Raw genomic sequence first — 18,770 nt, 5'->3', positions numbered from 1 at the left:
AGACTCAGCTTTCGATATCATCTTAATGCCCTTTAATCGCCGCTACTCCCCGCTATCTTTTACCTGAAAATGAGAAGAACAAGAAGTCATTAGCGCTTATTACAGTGAGTTTAAGGTGCATTAGCTTTGGCTGATTCGATCACCTTGCTCGTGTCTCGATTCTTCACTTTCATCTTGTTGATCTGGGACTCAGCGATGTCGGCTCGCTCTTCAGCCTCCTCCAGCTCATGCTGCACCTTCCTCAACTTAGTCAGGTAAGTGTTGGCTTGCTCTTCCTGTTAACAACCAAAGAAAAAACTAAATCAAATTCTCCAAACATCTAACTACAACATGTTTGACAGAAAAAACACTCACAGCTTCCTCAGCCTGCCTCTTGTACGCTTTCACCTTCAGCTGGAGTTTGTCTACCAGCTCCTGCAGTCTCATCATGTTCTTCTTGTCCTCCTCGGACTAGTTTTTGGTGACAGAAAAGAAACGATCTCCATTTTTTGAAACATTTGTAAAAACCTTGCATTGTGAAAGTGAACAGGGTTTTTTCTACCTGATAGGTGAGCTCCTTAATCCTGCGCTCGAGTTTGCGCACACCTTTCACAGACTCTGAGCCATGTCTCTGCTCCGCTTCAAGCTCGTTCTCGAGTTCTCGCACCTGGAAGGGCGAAAATGTTTGGTCATCAGTCTCCTGTGTTTTTGAGCAACACCCTCCTGTTCCTAAAGCTGATGAAAGATGTTATTTGGTCAGATTACCCTGGCTTCCAGTTTTTGGAGTTGCTTCTTTCCGCCTTTCATGGCCAGGTTCTCGGCCTCATCGAGGCGCTGCTGCAGGTCTTTGACAGTCGCCTCCAGGTTCTTCTTCATCCTCTCCAGATGAGCGCTGGTGTCCTGCTCTTTCTTCAACTCCTCCGCCATCATGGCCGCCTGAAAAAAAGTAATAAAATGGCTAGCATACTGCTGCATCTTTTAGGCTTACACTGAGAAAAATCGACTTACATCAGTGATGGCTTTCTTGGCTTTCTCCTCAGCGTTCCTGGCTGCTTGGACACTATCATCCATCTCACTCTGAATCTGAGACAGATCCGCCTCCAGCTTCTTCCGACTGTTGAGCAGGCTGGTGTTCTGCAGGCGAGGATTTGAATTAACATAAGAGGGACAAATAATGATGATGAGTCGTGATACCTTCAAATATTTAAATAGATGTTGTTTCAGAGAAAAAGTGGATTCTAACTGTAGAGCTACGACTGCTGCGATCTGAGAAAATTCTGAGAAAATTAAAAATCTGGTTTGAAAAGTTTGCCAAATATATTTTTATTTGTTCTACTAAATCTATTGAAACTTATAAGTAAGAAAAAACAAAGAACTGGAATACTTCTGAGGTTTGTACCCATTACTGACAGACACTGACACAGATTTTCGTCAACAAATTTATGACCTGACATCGATTCGCTAAATTAGATAAATTATTTGCAGGTTGCAGGTTTCACTGATCTCACCTCAGGGAGAGCAGCCTGATCATTTAATATCATTTACTGAATCATTTAGTCTGCAGGATGCCTTTCATCTGATTGCACATTCTTCATAAATATAACCCCAGTTCTGGCCTGACCCCCAACATTTCTCAACCCTACCACCAACTCATGGTCAATAGCTGTCCGTTGTGGTCGTGCCATCTATTGCTAATAAAAAAATGTGTGCACATGTAAAACTGGTGGATCTGAACCTGTGAGTGTAGCAGCTGAACTCTCTCGCTGGCATCCAGCAGCTCCTGCTCCGCTAGCTTGCGGCTTCTCTCGGTCTGTTCCAGAGCTGCTCGGATCTCCTCCATTTCAGCCTGCACGAGGTTGCTCCTGCGCTCCGACATGGCCACCTGCTCTTTCATGTCATCGGTGTTTCTCAGGGCGTCATCGAGTTGAATCTGGACCTCCTAAACAGAAATGTTATAAATAGAAGCATGTTCTTAAGCTGAGGTAATAACAAACTCTTCTCGCTGTCTACACGCGGCCCACCTTGAGCTGAACTTGAATGTTCCTCAGCTGTTTCTGGGCCTCGGCCGCCTGCCTGTTAGCGTGGCTCAGCTGGACCTCCATCTCGTTCAGGTCTCCCTCCATCTTCTTCTTCACTCTGAGGGCGTCGTTCCTGCTCCGGACCTCAGCATCCAGATTGGTTTGCATTGTGTCGATGATTCTTTGGCTGTTCCTCTTCAGCTGTTCGATCTCCTCGTCCCTCTCAGCTAGCTTCTTGTCCACCTCAGACTTCACCTGGTTTAGCTCCAGCTGGACTCGAAGGATCTTGGATTCCTCGTGCTCCAGTGAGCCCTGAACAAGGACATGCAGTAATAATACCCAGAGACAGCAGAGTTTGTTTAAATATTGTTCTTCTACTCACTTCTGCCTCCTCCAGAGCCGTCTGAGCCTCTAACTTCTCCTGCTCAGCCTGTTTCTTTGCTTTCTCGAGCTCGTGGATGGTTTTCCCCATCTCTCCCAGCTGCTCCGTGAGATCCATGATTTCCTCTGCAGGGAGAAGGAAATCATGATAACGATCGACATTTTGCTGCATTATTAGAGATTTTTATAAAAAGGGGGACCTTGACATACGCTGCAGATTTTTATTTTCCCGTTTGAGTGTCTCCACTTGTTCCAGGCATTCCTCAAAGGCATTCTTCATCTTGAAGTTCTCCGTGCCCAAAGAGCGAACATCTTTTAGAGCTGACTCCAGCTCTGCTTGACCCTCCTCGTATTTCTGCTTCCACTCAGCAACAACCTTTACAATAAAAGGCTCACATATCAGTAAATGGTTTCAGATAAATATATCACTTTATTGTCAAAACATGATGCTGCTTGCATATGGACGCTCAACAAGACATCAGGTATCATACAATCTTTATCCTTCCTTTGGGTCTTTGGCACCAGATATCCTCTATAATGCTGCTAAACAACTGAACAGTGTTAGCAGATTGCTGACAAATAGTTATGGCTTGAACTGAAGTCAGTACTTTAATTATCCTACGAGTTTTGTCTTATTAACAGCTGCGTAAAGAGAGGTTTGGGAGTGTTGACCACTATTAAAGTAATTCTCACCTGTTCCACTCTACCTTCCTCCTGCAGGATATTCTTCTTACTGAACCTCTTAACGAATGCATCAGTCACATCAGCAATTTTAGGATATCTCATGAAAACCAAACCTTGTCAAAGTTTCTCTGCTTCTTGTCCAAAGTGGCAGCAGCAGCATTAGACCTCTCCACATCCATCATTAGGTCCTCCACCTCTCCCTGCAGCCGCTGCTTCGTCTTCTCGAGAGAGGAACACTTGGAGTTAACGGCCTCCACAGCTTCTTCTGCATCCTGCAGACGGAAGGCTAACTTCTTCCTGTAGGAGAAATTCGGGTCATCATTAGCACAACATTTAAAGTGAAATGAAGACTGTTCTTACTTTGCCTCCTCGAGCTCTTCGGTTCGTTGGATGGCGTCTGTCTCGTATTTGGTTCTCCATTGAGCCACCTCGCTGTTCGCCTTGGACAGACAGCGGTGCAGCTCGGCTTTGGCCTCCTGCTCCTCCTCGTACTGCTCCCTTAGCAGCTCGCAGTCATGACGTGATGACTGCAAACTGTGAGCTAAGGCGTTTTTAGCCTGAGCAGAATGAAAGCGACACCATGAACACACTAAACTGCCAAACATTCAGGCTAGTGTGTTTCGGCACAGCTTACCTTCACCTCCTCCTCGTGAAGCCGTTTCAGCTCCTCGATCTGCTGAATGAAGGCTTGCTTACCGCGGGTTAACTGTGACATCAGGGACTCCTTTTCTTCCAGCTGCCGAGACATCTCAGCTGGATGGGAGGTGTAAAGAGAATTAAAGCAGGTGTATCTGTGACTTTATTTGACTTCCAGCTTGTTTACTTTACTCCTTACCGTTTTCTGTCTGAAGCCGAGCTTTCTGGCTCGAAAGGTCATTAATGAGCCTCAGATGCTCCTCCTCTTTGGTTTTCACCTCGTTCAGTTGATCTTCAAGTGATCGGCACATTTTCTCTAAATTGATCTTCAAATTTAAGAAAGCAAAAACATAAACCTTGTAATGTTTTTACATTGAAGGGAGCGTAAAGACAAAGACAAGTTTAATGACCAACCTTTGTTTTGGCCACGGATTCCATATTGCTCGACATGTCATCCAACTCCAGCCTTAACTCACTCTTCTCCTTCTCCAGCTTCTGCCGGACTCTCTGCACGTTATCCAGCTGTTCTCCCATTTCAGCCACACTGTCTGCGTGTTTCTTGCGCAGAGCAGCAGAGGTAGCGTCATGCTGCAGCATGCACTCCTCCAGCTCCCTGCGAAGTTTGAGGAACTCAGCTTCACGCTTCTTGTTCATCTCCACCTGAGCGGCGGAGGCTCCTCCGGCCTCCTCCAGCCTCTCGCTGATCTCCTCGAGTTCCCTGGACAGATCAGACCTCTGCTTCTCCACTTTGGCTCGAGCCGAACGCTCGGCCTCGATTTCCTCCTCCAGCTCCTCAATTCGGGCCTGAGTTGCAAATGTGATTCAGGAATTTTATTTGTTATTTAAAAATGGTTGCACCATTTAAATTGAAAGCTTTTAGTGCATGTGTGGTATTTTTTAACCTGGGACACGTGAGACATCCAGTTCATGTGGCTAACATTTTAGTTGACCCACTTTTATTAAGACCAAAAGTTTAGAAAAGTGGGTCAGAGCAACTTGTACCTCCTTTTTCACCAGTTCTTCTTGTTGCTTTTGTTAAAACCAGCTCACATTTTGCCAGTTTTGATAATGAAACATTACACAGATGAAATTGAAGTCATGTCTTTGTCAGATTTTTTGGGATACGGCCCCTCCTGTAGCCACTGATGTCAGTCTTGTGGAGCCTTCTTTATTTATTCGCTTGCAGAGGTTTAAACCTGACTTATTTTCATTTTCTGCCTTCCTGCCTATTTTATTTACAATCTATGACCTCAGTAAACACTTTCCTGATTATTTTAAAGTTTCAATCACTAGTTTTAGGTCTTATTGAACACAAGACGTTTATTTTGTAAACTATGATCCCAGTTAGTGTCACTATCAGGATGCAATGTCCAGTGATGCTACAGCCAGTGTCCATCTTTTGTGTACAGGCTATAGGCGCTCCAGTCTAAGGAAATGTTATTGGCCATAATGTTTTGGACATCATCGGAAATCAGTTGAGTGCTATTGTTGAAAACCGCTACAGAAAAGCACAGAATCAGCTTCATATTAGTGACGTTGCAGTGATGGAGATAAAATGTACTGTATCTGTTATGTTGTGTTTCTACTCAAAGCAGAATAAGTAGATATACAGTCGATGAACCTTTCTCATCTGCATCATTATATTATCTGCCAATAATGTAAATCCTGAAGTGGACACCAGCTCAGGTAATTCAAAACAATTCTCACATGGAGCTCTTTGATTTTCTTCTGCAGCTGACCACTGAGTGCTTGTTCGTCTTCTATCTTTGACTGCAGTTGTGACAACTCAAAGTCTTTCCTGTAAAAAAAAAAAGGAAAACTTGCTGAATGCTTGAAAATTGTTATTTTTGAAGCCTGAAGGGTTAAAAAGAAATATGTTACTCTGAGGGATCTGTCATTATTTCAAGTTGACCATGTTCAAGGATAAAAAGGGCTCCAACCCAGTACTAGCAAGCAACCTAATAAAGTAACCAGTGAGTGCACAGTGCCACATAAATGAATATATAACACACATTAAATAGTGCAACAAGCTGTAAGCAGTGAGATTAAAGAGCTGGTTTGAAGAATATGTTTGCATAAAGCTGCCTGTGTACAAACTTTATCATCTCCACCAGCTCTGGTCCTTTTGGTCTCTTATGTTTGGAGCATGAATGTCAAACAGAAACCAAAACAGTGAGCCGGGAGATGATAAAACTTTGCACAGAGGGAAACTACAGATTAATTCTTTGTGGGTTTGTGATCACAGCCCCTCCATTCACAGCTAACACCTTTCCTGGCTTCAAAACTTTGTTTGCCCATAAACTGTTAACTATCTTACAAACTCAGTTTCCTATATGTATAAAGAAAATAACATTTTTAAACACTCTTTTCAGCACCAAAACATTGAGTCCTTACTTTTTCAGCTTTTCTTCCAGCTGTTGCTTGTCATTCTCCAGATCCATGATTGACTCCTGAGCAAGTTTCAGGTCACCCTCCAGCTTCCTCTTGGCTCTTTCCAGATCCATACGGACCTTCTTCTCTTGCTCCAGTGAACCTTCCAGCTAAAGATAAAGCCATCTTACACATCTTAACAGCAGCTGTACACTTCAGTACTTCTGCATGCAGGATAACTCACATCATCCGCCTGCTGCTCCAGTTTGGTCTTGGCTTTGGTAAGCGCGTTTACTTTGTCTTCCTCGGACTGCAGGTCGTCCAGTGTTTGCTGATGAGCCTCCTGCAGGGCTTTCTTCTCTTTGGACAGTTTGGTGATGTTTTCATCTTGGCTCATGATTTCTTCTACTAGGTTTTTTACCTACAGCGATGATTAAGAAGGAAGATATAACAATTCTCCTCTACTGAGATGATACAGCAGTTGATTGGAGACTCACCTTGTTTTCTACTGCATGTTTTTCCTTCTCCACTTTAGCTAAGGTCAACTCCAAGTCGTCGATGTCCTTCTTCAGTTCAGAGCACTCGTCTTCGATCTTCCTCTTCTTGGCGGTCAGCTCAGCGTTGATCTCCTCCTCATCTTCAAGTCTCTCGGTCACCTCCTTGAGTTTGGCTTCCAGCTGGATCTTGCTTTTGATGAGTCCTTCGCACCTCTCCTCTGCATCCAGCAGGTTGTCAGCCTCCTGATATCAAGATTGTGGGCTAACATTATTTCTCAAAAGTCGCAGCACCCACGTGGACAATAAGTGGTTCTTAACTTACGGCCTGGACTTGAAGCAACAGATCGTTCTTCTCTTGTACGATGGAGACCATTTTCTCTTCCAGCTCCCGCCGACGGGTTTCTGATTTGGACAGATCTTCCTTGAGTTTTCCAAAGTCCACCTTCATTTGGGCCATTTCCTTCTCAGCCTCAGCACTCTTCAGAAGAGGTTTCAGCTTAAAGTACAGCTTCATCCACGGCCAGTGCTTTACATTCATGAAGGAACGGAAGTTATACTGGATGGTGTAGATTGCGTCCCTGTCAAAGTAGAAATTTCATTTCATTTAAGATGCAGGTTTTAGCTGTGATGGATCTATAAAGCATGCAGGGCCTGTTGGCACAGCCTATAAGAGTTAATGTATGATTTTCTCTTTCTTTGTTTTTAGTCCACCACACATGAATGCAGTATGCATCTTTACTTTCTGGCCATCATCTTCTGATACTCTAGCCGGACGAGGTATCCGCGACACAGAGCCTGAGTGGACATCACGACCTGTGCCAGTCGCTCATCTCTCATCTCCTCCAAGGCGCCGAGCAGGCCGGCTTTAAAAAACACCTGAAATGAAAGGTCATTACCACTCTCACTTCTCATTGCTCTTCTTTACCATTTAACCCTTGTTATATGTTAACAACTAAAAACCTTAGTGTGTCCAAACTTGTACTGCGTGTGATCCACGTCGATTGAGCCAAGGAGCTTCTCCGCAGCTTTTTTGTTATCCATGAATTGTCCCTCTGGAACTGCGCTCGCGTTAAGAATCCTGTACCTGTCGGAGAAATGATAAATCTGAGTATAAGAGCAAAAGGTATGAAATATTCAAAAGCTTTGAGTGTTTACCTCTGCTTGAAGTCACCATAGAGGATTCTGCTGGGAAAGCCTTTCCTGCAGATCCGGATGCCTTCCAGCACGCCGTTGCATCGTAACTGGTGGATAACGAGGCCGTTCTCCATTATGCCTGTTATTGAAGGCAGTAATTATTTTAGTTGCATTACTGTGGTTATATAAATGTCAGAATAAGTGGATTATTAAAAACTACCTGGTGTTTTGGTCTCGTTTGGTATCAAGCAGCGCACAAAGTGAGGGTGAGTGGTTCTCAGATTGGTCATAAGCTTCCCAAGATTCTCCTGCAGAAAATCCACACGTGTAGAAGTTTTGTTCTAATAGTTTTGACTTCTTTTTAAACTCAGGAATACTTTTTTGTTATGCTCATGACTAGCAGTTGCTTAGCAATATTTAAGATTACCCATAAAAAAGGTTTTCTAGGAGGCACTGCAAGGCTTAATTTGTTAACCTTGAGCAAATCTGGGGCAAGCATTAAAAATACGGACGAAGGAAACTACACCACAAGCTTAATCCCCCCCCCCCAAACAATTTGTGAAGAAAACGATGGGTTTTGGTGTTACCATTTATTTTTTAATAGAATATTTAAAAATACAATCTTTACTTATTTAAACTGATTTCCAGGATGATTTCTAATTGATGCACACCCTAGAAACCACTGGTAAATTTTATGTTACCCTGAACAAAGCCGACACAGTCTGGAAAGATGCCCCCTTCTTCTTGGATCCCTTTTTGGCTCCTCCTGCAGCTGTCTCTGCATCAATGACAGTTTAAAACATAACACGACCGTATCATGTTAATAAACAATCGAGCGCTAGTGGAAAAAAGGCATACTTACCGTCTGATCCAGAGTAGTGCGCGTACAGCATGGCCAGTATTTTGACTGATGACTTCTGGTAAAGTTGCACCACCGACTCATTGAGCGGGTCTTTGTTCTTCTCGAGCCACCCGGTGATGTTGTAGTCCACGGTGCCAGCGTAGTGCACCAACGTGAAGTGGGCTTCGGGCTTCCCTTTGACTGGTTTGGGCTTCAAGAAGCAGTTGTTCTTGCCAAGATGTTGGTCATAGAGTTTGTTCTTGAAAGACGTCTCTGTTGATTTTGGGAACATGCACTCTTCCTCAAGGATGGAGAAGATGCCCATTGGCTTGGAAACCCAAAATTCTTGTTAATAACATTCTCGTATTTGAAACATTAAGTTTCATGTTTCTTATTTTTTAAATCATACTGCATATAATACCTTTTCAATGAGCTCAATGCAGGCTGCCAGGTCCATACCAAAGTCAATGAACTCCCAGTCAATCCCTTCTTTTTTGTATTCTTCTTGTTCCAGCACAAACATGTGATGGTTGAAAAACTGTTGCAGCTTCTCGTTGGTGAAGTTAATGCAGAGCTGCTCCATGCTGTTGTGCTAAACACATAAAATATGTTATTCAAGTAAATAAACAAATTTCTGTGAGATTGTGAGGAATGTACAGATATATTTTAAACACCCACATCAAAGATCTCGAAGCCGGCGATATCGAGAACTCCAATGAAATGTTGTCTGGATTGCTTCGTATCGAGCTGCTGGTTGATTTTTGCGACCATCCAAAAAAACATCTTCTCGTAGACTGATTTTGCAAGGGCACCAATAGAGTTGTAGACCTGGAAAGATGGTGAATTATCTTCATACAGTGCTGCACAAAAGACATCTAAGACTAAGCTGAGGAGGATGCAGCATAACGGGATAGATAGATAGCCTCGCATCTTGGCCTCATTTCAGTAATATTGTTGTACAGACTGCATGCATCATGTTTGATGTCCTATCAAAGTTAGTTCGTTCAGCGTCACACTTCAGAATCTCGGAGTGTGTAGGCTGCTTATGTTACAGTCACTCCAGGGAAAACAATGGAGGGGGGCCATGAAATGCTCATCAGCACATATTGATCACAAAGTGCTGCCAATCTGGCTGCGTTTACAATTCTAAACATTCGCCAATCTGTTAAATGTCATTCAGTCAGTCTGAGTTAGATTGCTGTTGTTTGGAGACAGGTTGCTTCCCTACAGGCGACTTGTGCAATTGCAACCTCTGGATGCCAAGAGACTGAGGATGTTGGCCAAACAAATGTTTGGCAAATTCAGAAAAAAGGAAATCAATCACCGTAGCAACTGCTGATTTTTTTACATAGTTGCAAAGAGGTTTCCATCTTGTTTTTACTCTGGTGTGACTGAGCTGTTATCAGGATGAAACGCTTTTAGATTCTGAGCTTACCTGCTGAACATTTTGCCCTTTGGTGACGTACTCATTTCCAACCTTCACTCTGGGATAGCAGAGGCTTTTCAGCAGATCTGCCGAGTTCAGGCCCATCAGATACGCTGCTTTATCAGCCACTGCAGGGAAAACAGAAGAATATAGATATGTGACCTCATTCATAGCTCTTTCTTTTGTTTGTTTATTTGTTTGTATCGCCCTCACCTTCAGTGCCCTCTGGCTCAGCCTGCTCCTCCCGCTGTTTCTGCTTGAACTTCATGTTCCCATAATGCATCACAGCGCCAGTGAGCTTATAGATGGATGCTTTCTCTTCAGAGGAGAAGCCCAGAACATCAAAAGCTTCCTGTATTTAAAATAAAAGAGGCCAAGTCAGATTTGAATGAGCTGTAACTCAGCTCAGCGAGATCTGAGTCCACTCACGTCTGTAGCCATTAGCTCTTCAGCGTCATTGATGCTTTTCACACTGATTTCTCCCTGACTGATGAAGGCAAAGTCGTAGGGGTTGGTGGTGATGAGAAGTAGATCTGAAGGGAAAGAAATGAGGTTTATGCAAATGAGCATTGAGAGCATCAAAGTAGTTCAAAAACAATTCATCAGCTCACCTATCAGTTCAGGCTTCTTGTTGCAGGTAAGCTGATAAAAGATGTGGTAGCTTCTCTCAGCCCACAGCTGAAATGTCACCCTCGACTTCTCCAGCAGATCTTTCAGAAAGAAAAAACATTTTACTCTTTGTGGAAAGATAATTTACCTCATTCTTTATCCAAAGTTAGTGAGTATAAACCTACACGTCTCAATATCTGCAGATGCCAGTTTACCAGTCGCACCAAAGTGGATTCGGATGAATTTACCCTGTTCAACACAAAAAACGGGGCATCTCATTTCTCACAACCATCTGGGAAATTAAATCAAAGTGTAAAGTCCCTGAGGCTCACTCACAAAGCGAGATGAGTTGTCATTCCTCACAGTCTTAGCATTCCCAAAAGCTTCCAGCAGAGGGTTGGCCTGGATGATCTGATCCTCCAGAGTCCCCTGATGAAGAGCGGACCTTCACGTAAATCTGATGCCCACTGCACTCTGAAACACTGACTGACTGACTGCTGATGAACTTACCTTCATTTTGTTAATTGCCTCTTTTTTCTTGTCTGAAGACACTGCAATTGTTGCAAAGTACTGAATGACACGCTTGGTGTTGACAGTCTTTCCTGCACCAGATTCTCCACTGAGGAACAAAAGAAATGAAAAAGCCAACATTTCACCCTACGAGTCATTCGATGCAAAGTCCTCGTGAAGAGAAACAGTCTCTGTTAAACTTACGTGATTAGTATAGACTGATTTTCACGGTCTGAGGACAGAAGAAATGGAAGTTAGACAAAAAATGTAAAGATTCCTTTTGCAGAGACGTTTCTGCTTTGGCACCTGTGAGCATGAACTGATAGGCGTTGTCAGACAGGGCGAAGATGTGAGGGGGGACTTCCATCCTTTTCTTTCCCCTGTAGGCCTGGACCACCTCTGGGTTGTAGACTGGCAGCCATTTGTAAGGGTTCACAGTCACACAGAAGAGTCCAGAGTAGGTCTGCGTGGGAAACACGGAAGAGGCTTTCAGGTTTTCGATTGCAACATCAGGTGGCTCATTGCAGCTGCATAAGTAATTCAGCCTTCAAATCTGCATCACAGCAAAAGTTATATTGACCACATGTGGAACATTAGTCTGCTTCATTAAAACAGAGTATTTCATTAACTTGGTTTTGGATTTTTCTGTCCTTTCTTCTGGGGCTGAAAATTGAGCCAATGTAGAAGTGCCCAAAACTGCAGTTCCTCTAATCTCCACACAAGACAGACTCAAGTCCCCACAGACTGTCATGTTAACATGCCAAACTTCATAAGATTTAAAGTTTGTTTCAAATATGTTTCCCGCTTTAAAAGAGTTTTATTGAGGGGTACTTTTTATTTATTTATTTTTGTGTTTTATTTGTTTTTATAGCTCATCCATTTAGATGTTGATAAAGCTTAAAGTTAGGCCTGCAGCTGCTTTGATTGACAGGTGTGCCGACACAGGTACCTGTAGCCATTTGCTATCGATTAGGCCTCCTAATGAGTGAATGAATGGGACCTTTTGGAGAATGTATCTTGCTGTGAGTTTTTAAAAGGCCTAGTAAGTTAGTGCTTCATTTACAGAAAATTCTAGCACTTTCTTACTATGTTGCTGAACACCAGTTCACAGGTATCTGTGTGTGTGAGGTGAATCTATTCAGAAATAGACTGTGAAACTTATTTCTCATTGTGCACACGTCTAAGGAGCTAAATACTAAAAACTGTATAAATATGAAAATTGTGGCACAACTATCAAATTAGTTATACTGTATGAAAATGGACAATTTCACACTTTTGGTTTTTACAGTACAGATGAAGTATAATGTATTTTTTTTAATGTAAAAAAAAAATAATCTCAAATTGGATTTTAGCAAATTTTTAACATTATGGATCCACTCTAATAAAGTAAAGTATATTCCTAGTTATAAAATTAAAACTTTTAGTATTATTTACAAAAATAATTCATAAAAAACGACAGTAACTCCTAATTTAAGTTTGCATTTTTACTTATATAACTTATGAAGCCCAGAGTGAAGTCATCTGTTTCTAAACAATCACACTGCAGCTTCTGAATAATCTGAAAATCTGGTTTCCAATTTTTAACGCCTCGCTGTTTTAATTAACTCTGCGCGCAGCTTCATATTTTATGTTTGACTTACGTAGATCATCCAAGCTGCATATCTCTCCTTGAGGTTGTACAGCACAGCAGGCTCGTGGAGGTGTGTCATCATCACCATGTCCTCAATCTTATCAAACTTTGGGGGGTTCATGGGAAACACTTGGTCCTCTCTGACAGCTAAAGTCTGAAAAAAGATGAATATTGAAACACGATGCCCAAAGTTAAGGGGGAAAAAGGTCTTTCAAAGGCCAAATGCCTGCAGGATAATTACTGCCTTTACACGTTTTAATAATGTGGAATCACATTTTCATTCAAATTATTACTTTTGTGGAAACTGAAGCAGCATTTAGGGCTTCAGGCAAGATTAAATGTCTCAGTTGAAAGCCAGAATAATAAAGTTCAGGAGGTTTTTTATTGCAGATTTTATGACAGCTGTATAAAATCCTTCTAAAATATTAGAAAGAATAATGTCCTCGTGAGACATCTCATATACAGAAAGCTCTTTTTTTCCCAGGCTGTGTTCAGTTGTCACCAAAGCAGTTTATTAGAGCAACACTTCAGTCCACCCACTCTGTCATCCGCCGTCTTCACACTGACTTTGCCGTCTGCCCTTTCCTGGATCTCAGCCTTGACATACATCTCTTTCTCATCGCTCGCAAAGCACGCCGTCTTGCTGTCAAACGGCCGTGTCTGAGCCTCCGTCCTCTCCTTCTCAGACTTGCGCAGGTACTGGGCAGCCACCCCAAAAATTGTCATTTCCCCATCGGTGCTCATTTTCTCCTAAATCAAAGATTTAAAAAAACACACACCAATCATCTCTTGAATTAAAAATTATGTCAACATAACACTTAAAAAATGCATCCCGAACATTATCATACTCACCCACTTTGCTGCACAAGTACAAGAACAGAAACACTGAACAGTTTGCGTTTGGACCTGATCACAAACAAAGTGTCTCAGCTTTTCCAAAACTCCAGCGCAGAAGCTGTTAAATGGGATCGTTACCCTGTGGTTTTACCAGTGGCACTGTCCCTTTTTATATCACACCATTGTCCTTGGTGTGAAGCCTTCTTCCTTTACATGGGCATACACTGATAGAGTTACACAAACCTGCTGCCCATCGCGGATGAGGATGGATCATGGATTAAACACAAGGTGCAAGCTACAGTTATATTTAGATCCAGACACCTTAAAATGTCCCAAATGGAGAATAGTACACTGGGACAAATAGAATATTTAATGTAAGTTTGGCACATGTGAAGCTGGCAAAGTAAAAGAAAAGTGGACTAACCAATTAAACAGTTGAATAAAAAATAACATGATGGAACAGAAATAAAACACAAATGTATTGGGCATGTATTTACACAAATTGTAGCTCTGGTTTTATATCAGATCAAAGAGAGAGCTCTTAGGGACTGAAGCTCCGCCCACCCACCCACTTTGTTACCATGAGACAACCAGTCAGAGGAAAATTGTCTGAAAGGGAGAGGAGATAAATCAGCTAAAAAAAGAAAAAAGAAAGAATGAATAAGACAAAGAAGGATTATTTTGAACTATGAAAATGTAAATCATGCAAAGCTACTGTAGAAAATTCCTAAAATAGTAATATGGTGGTATGAATGAACATACAAGGTCCAAAAACAAGTAATTCGGTCAACCTTGACCTTTTTATCCTTATTTTGTTTACAAGAAAAATTATTTGTAAAGTCACCATTTAAAAGTATTAGTATTATTTAAACTGGGAAGGCCATAGGAGTACTCTCTTGAGTGCCCTAATTACAATACAGTAAAACCATAAAATGAAAAAAGCATACATAAAACCAGTACAAAGGTATTCAATGAACTTGTAAATAAGATAAGATAACCTTTATTAGTCCCACACGTGGGAAATTTGTTTTGTCACAGCAGGAAGTGGACAGTGCAAAAGTTATGAGGCAAAAATTAGAATACAATAAGAATAAATACAGTACACAACTGTACAGAATAGAATAAAATAAAATACTATATACAGTAGAATAAAATAAAATAAATATACAATAAGATAAAAATAGAATACAAATACAAATACTATATACAACTGAGTAAAAATACAACGATGACAGAAAGGATTATTGCACTTAGTATTATTGTATATGTATGGATGTGTGTGCTTGATCAGTTAAAGTCTTTATTATGGAGTCTGACAGCAGTGGGGAGGAAAGACCTGCGAAATCTCTCCGTCCCACACCGTGGGTGCCGCAGTCTCCCACTGAAGGAGCTGCTCAGTGCTGAGAAAAGACCCTTGATTTTAGAGAAAATCTGACAGAAAAGCCATTTGAAGTCATGTCATCATTGGCCAGTATTGATGCCATGTTGTAATCGTTGTTTTGGGACACTGTAAAGGTTATATACTTACTCAGACATTTTCTGGCTACACTGCAATCCAAAGTAAACTGTGGTTCTTTTGGTCAAGCCTTCTTCTGTTTAATGCATCCAAATAAACAATCATAAACACAAATTTTCATCCAAATCCTGCATAACAAAAAAAGCTCAACCCCTACATTACAGAGGTGACATGCTGCAGGTTATTTATACTATCTCCATGGGAAATAAGCTCAATGTGTCCCCTGATTAGCCAGCATGTTTTAGGGGTTTTAAACTTCTATATTGGTGGATAAAGCAGAAAGCGATGATTAATGTCCGGACACGAGCAGGCAGACAACCTTAAAAGTGGATTTGAAGCGGATTGATTATATTCCTTTTAGAGGATTATTGCAGGCAGCTGGTGAGGAAATAAAGGCCATCAAAGCCTGAGTAGGATACTGTTGTTTTAACAATGAGCCCTGGCAACGCTCCAAAATAAACAGTCCGGTGCGAGAAGTGCATTGTTGCTTATGTGAGAGGACGCTCGGTGATCTTCAGTGTGGACGAGAGCTGCTGCCAGTTGTTCGTGGCTAACGTTTCAGGAGAAGCTTTTGCTAAAGGTTATAAAATCAAAAGCAAGGTGAAGTAAGGGACGGGATTTTAACCTCGCGTCTGGTTTCACTTTGATTGCAGTTCTCTTTGAACTGTCTCTCTGTGACGTTCCAAAATGGTTACAAAATCACACAACACCAGCAGATAAATAGACCTTTTAAAGCATTAGAGGTTTTGTTGAGCACATAAAAAATCCATTAAATCTGAAGGATGAACCAAGGATGTTTTTTTTATTCAGCAATAGCTTGAAAGGTACCGAGAAGGAGACGAGAAGCCTGGTCGTTGGGTAACAAGCTTTTGTTTAAATCTGGTGAATAAATCGCTTGTCCATGATTATGAAACCTTCAGATGTGGTGGACATTTTGACATTTGAGTCTGCACTCTGTTAAAGAAACTTCAGCTCCTTTATAAAGATTCCTGCTGGGACCCCCGGATCCTGGACCAAAGATGGTGGAAAGCAGTAACCATTACCAGCCAATAACCATGATTCTGGAATATTAAACCAACATGACACTGATCTTTCCATCGAGTTTAAAGAAGTATGTCACTGTCATGCGTCACATCCACTCATTTTAAGGTTATTGCTTTTGATTTTTCAGACATGATACAACCTTAAACAACCAGCACTAACAAGGAAAATGTGTTTTTACAGTTTATTGTCAGGCGTGTACGAGATTGTTCCCCTCGACTGGTCTCAAAACAGCTCGTTAGTGTCTTGATGATGTAAAAGACATTAATATTAGATCTCTTTGGATCTTTTCCTTTCCAATGAGACAGCCAAGTTCTTTTGATCTACACTAAGAAAAATGACAACCTAACAAAAATGACCTAGTTTTCTGTTTTTTTTTCTCTTTATTTTGAACTTTTAGACCAAGCAGCTGTGTACTCCAGTGACAGAATGAGGAGAAGACGCAGAACATTAGACAAACATGGAAATTATATTTTGATTAATTTAATAAACTCAGTTTGCCTAGAAACATAAAATAAAAATGTCAGTTTATGGATCAGTAAATGCAGTGTTTATATTTATATCACTTTATGCTTTCTTTATCCACACTAAGCAATAACTGAAGCAATATTTCGTGACTATGTCTAACTGGTCAAATTTGCAAACGCAGAGCTTAAAGGAGGCACTGGGATGTCTACATGATTGTTTTAAACTTAATAAAATAAATTAAAATGAAAGAAAACAAAGCATTTTTAAACCTAAACTAAAAACTAATGAAATTGTATCATTCTGTATGTCATATTTGTTCATAACTACACTGAACAAAAATATAAACGCAACACTTTTGTTTTTGCTCCCATTCCCCATGGGATGGACGTAGAGACCTAAAATTCATTCCAGATACACAATATAACCATCCCTCCCAAACAGTGGTCACAAATCAGTCCAAATGTGTGGTAGTGGGCACATCTGCCATATTGAGATAATCCATCCCACCTCACAGGTGTGCCACATCAGGATGCTGATCTGACATCATGAGTAGTGCACAGGTGTACCTCAGACTGCCCACAACAAAAGGCCACCCTGGAATGTGCAGTTTTGTCTCACAGCAAAATGCCACAGATGCCACAAGCAATGAGGGAGCGTGCAATTGGCATGCTGACAGCAGGAATGTCAACCAGATCTGTCGCCCGTGCATTGAATGTTCATTTCTCAACCATAAGCCGTCTCCACAGGCGTTTCAGAGAATATGGCAGCACATCCAACCGGCCTCACAACCGCAGACCTCGTGTAACCACACCAGCCCAGGACCTCCACATCCAGCAGGTTCACCTCCAAGATCGTCTGAGACCAGCCACCCAGACAGCTGCTGGAACAATTGGTTTGCACAACCAAACAATTTCTGCACAAACTGTCAGAAACCATCTCAGGGACGCTCAACTGCATGCCCGTCGTCCTCATCGGGGTCTTGACCTGACTCCAGCTCGTCGCCGTAACAGACTTGTGTGGGCAAATGCTCACATTCGATGGCGTCTGGCACGTTGGAGAGGTGTGCGCTTCACGGATGAATCATGGTTCACATTGTTCAGGGCAGATGGCAGCTGAGAATGTCCCAGTTCTTGCATGGCCAGCATACTCACCGGACATGTCACCCATTGAGCATGTTCGGGATGTGCTTGACCGGCGTATACGACAGGGTGTACCAGTTCCCACGAATATCCAACAACCTCGCACAGCCATTGAAGTGGAGTGGACCAACATTCCACAGGCCACAATTGACAATCTGATAGACTCCATGCGACGATGTGTTGCACTGCATGAGGCAAATGGTGGTCACACCAGATACTGACCGGTTCTGGGTCCCCAGACCCCCAATAGCGCAAAAAACTGCACATTCCAGGGTGGCCTTTTGTTGTGGGCAGTCTGAGGTACACCTGTGCACTACTCATGATGTCAGATCAGCATCCTGATGTGGCACACCTGTGAGGTGGGATGGATTATCTCAATATGGCAGATGTGCCCACTACCACACATTTGGACTGATTTGTGACCACTGTTTGGGAGGGATGGTTATATTGTGTATCTGGAATGAATTTTAGGTCTCTACGTCCATCCCATGGGGAATGGGAGCAGTAACAAAGGTGTTGCGTTTATATTTTTGTTGAGTGTAGTTTTTCTTTTTGATACAGTATACATATACATACATATATTAATACGCTTTACTGTATTTAAATTCTTCATCGGCTTTAATTTTTGCCCTAAAATCTGCTCTCGTGCACGTTCATGCACATCTGCACAGTGCAAATTCATATCTGTGAAATCCTGCAGGGCCGGAGGTGCCGCAGCCACAAGCATCTTTATTCTCTGAGAGAGAGACAGACCTCGTCTGTCTGAGCATGAGCAGTCTGATACTCAATACATGCAGAGCTAATTCAGTTTAGCAGAAGAGAACAAGCCGGCGAGACAGAAAAGTTCTTGTTGTCCCCCTCCCGAACATCACAGCTCCATCTGACAGTGTCCGCTTTTGTGTTTCCCAAAAACAGACTGACAACCACTGGCCTTCTCTGCTCGACAAAGCTTCATAGAAAATGTCCCGCATTGATCACAACCAAAGCATGCCTCTCTGCCAGGGCTTTCATTTGGTACAAGCAGGGAAAAAAGCCTCTTAATGAAAAAGATATT

The 18,770-nt window shown here is 42.1% G+C and overlaps 1 protein-coding gene across 1 annotated transcript; it reads right to left on the bottom strand.

Annotated features, from left to right (window-relative positions):
• Positions 1-110: 110 nt before the first annotated feature.
• Positions 111-13,459, bottom strand: LOC146672192 (myosin-4-like). Its single transcript, XM_085405366.1, has 38 exons — positions 13,256-13,459; positions 12,726-12,869; positions 11,392-11,548; positions 11,290-11,317; positions 11,086-11,194; positions 10,912-11,004; positions 10,761-10,824; positions 10,578-10,676; positions 10,396-10,499; positions 10,180-10,318; positions 9,976-10,094; positions 9,219-9,368; positions 8,962-9,132; positions 8,562-8,868; positions 8,401-8,477; positions 7,920-8,007; positions 7,721-7,838; positions 7,526-7,649; positions 7,305-7,441; positions 6,888-7,143; positions 6,566-6,808; positions 6,313-6,489; positions 6,093-6,238; positions 5,406-5,496; positions 4,113-4,502; positions 3,898-4,024; positions 3,697-3,815; positions 3,423-3,619; positions 3,176-3,359; positions 2,589-2,754; positions 2,380-2,504; positions 2,001-2,309; positions 1,715-1,918; positions 988-1,113; positions 745-915; positions 542-646; positions 355-450; positions 111-275 (listed from the first exon to the last, which is right to left on the bottom strand). Exons 1-38 carry the CDS (start codon positions 13,457-13,459, stop codon positions 111-113), a joined length of 5,829 nt encoding a protein of 1,942 aa, XP_085261492.1.
• Between the last annotated feature and the right edge of the window lie 5,311 nt (positions 13,460-18,770).

This window comes from Rhamphochromis longiceps, linkage group LG4, assembly GCF_057381845.1.
Source record: "Rhamphochromis longiceps isolate RC_006_pf linkage group LG4, R_longiceps_female_GT1.1, whole genome shotgun sequence".
Classification (NCBI taxonomy): Eukaryota; Metazoa; Chordata; class Actinopteri; order Cichliformes; family Cichlidae; genus Rhamphochromis; species Rhamphochromis longiceps.
Note: the sequence above shows the minus strand (reverse complement) of the source record. Positions and strands in the feature narration are given on the sequence as shown.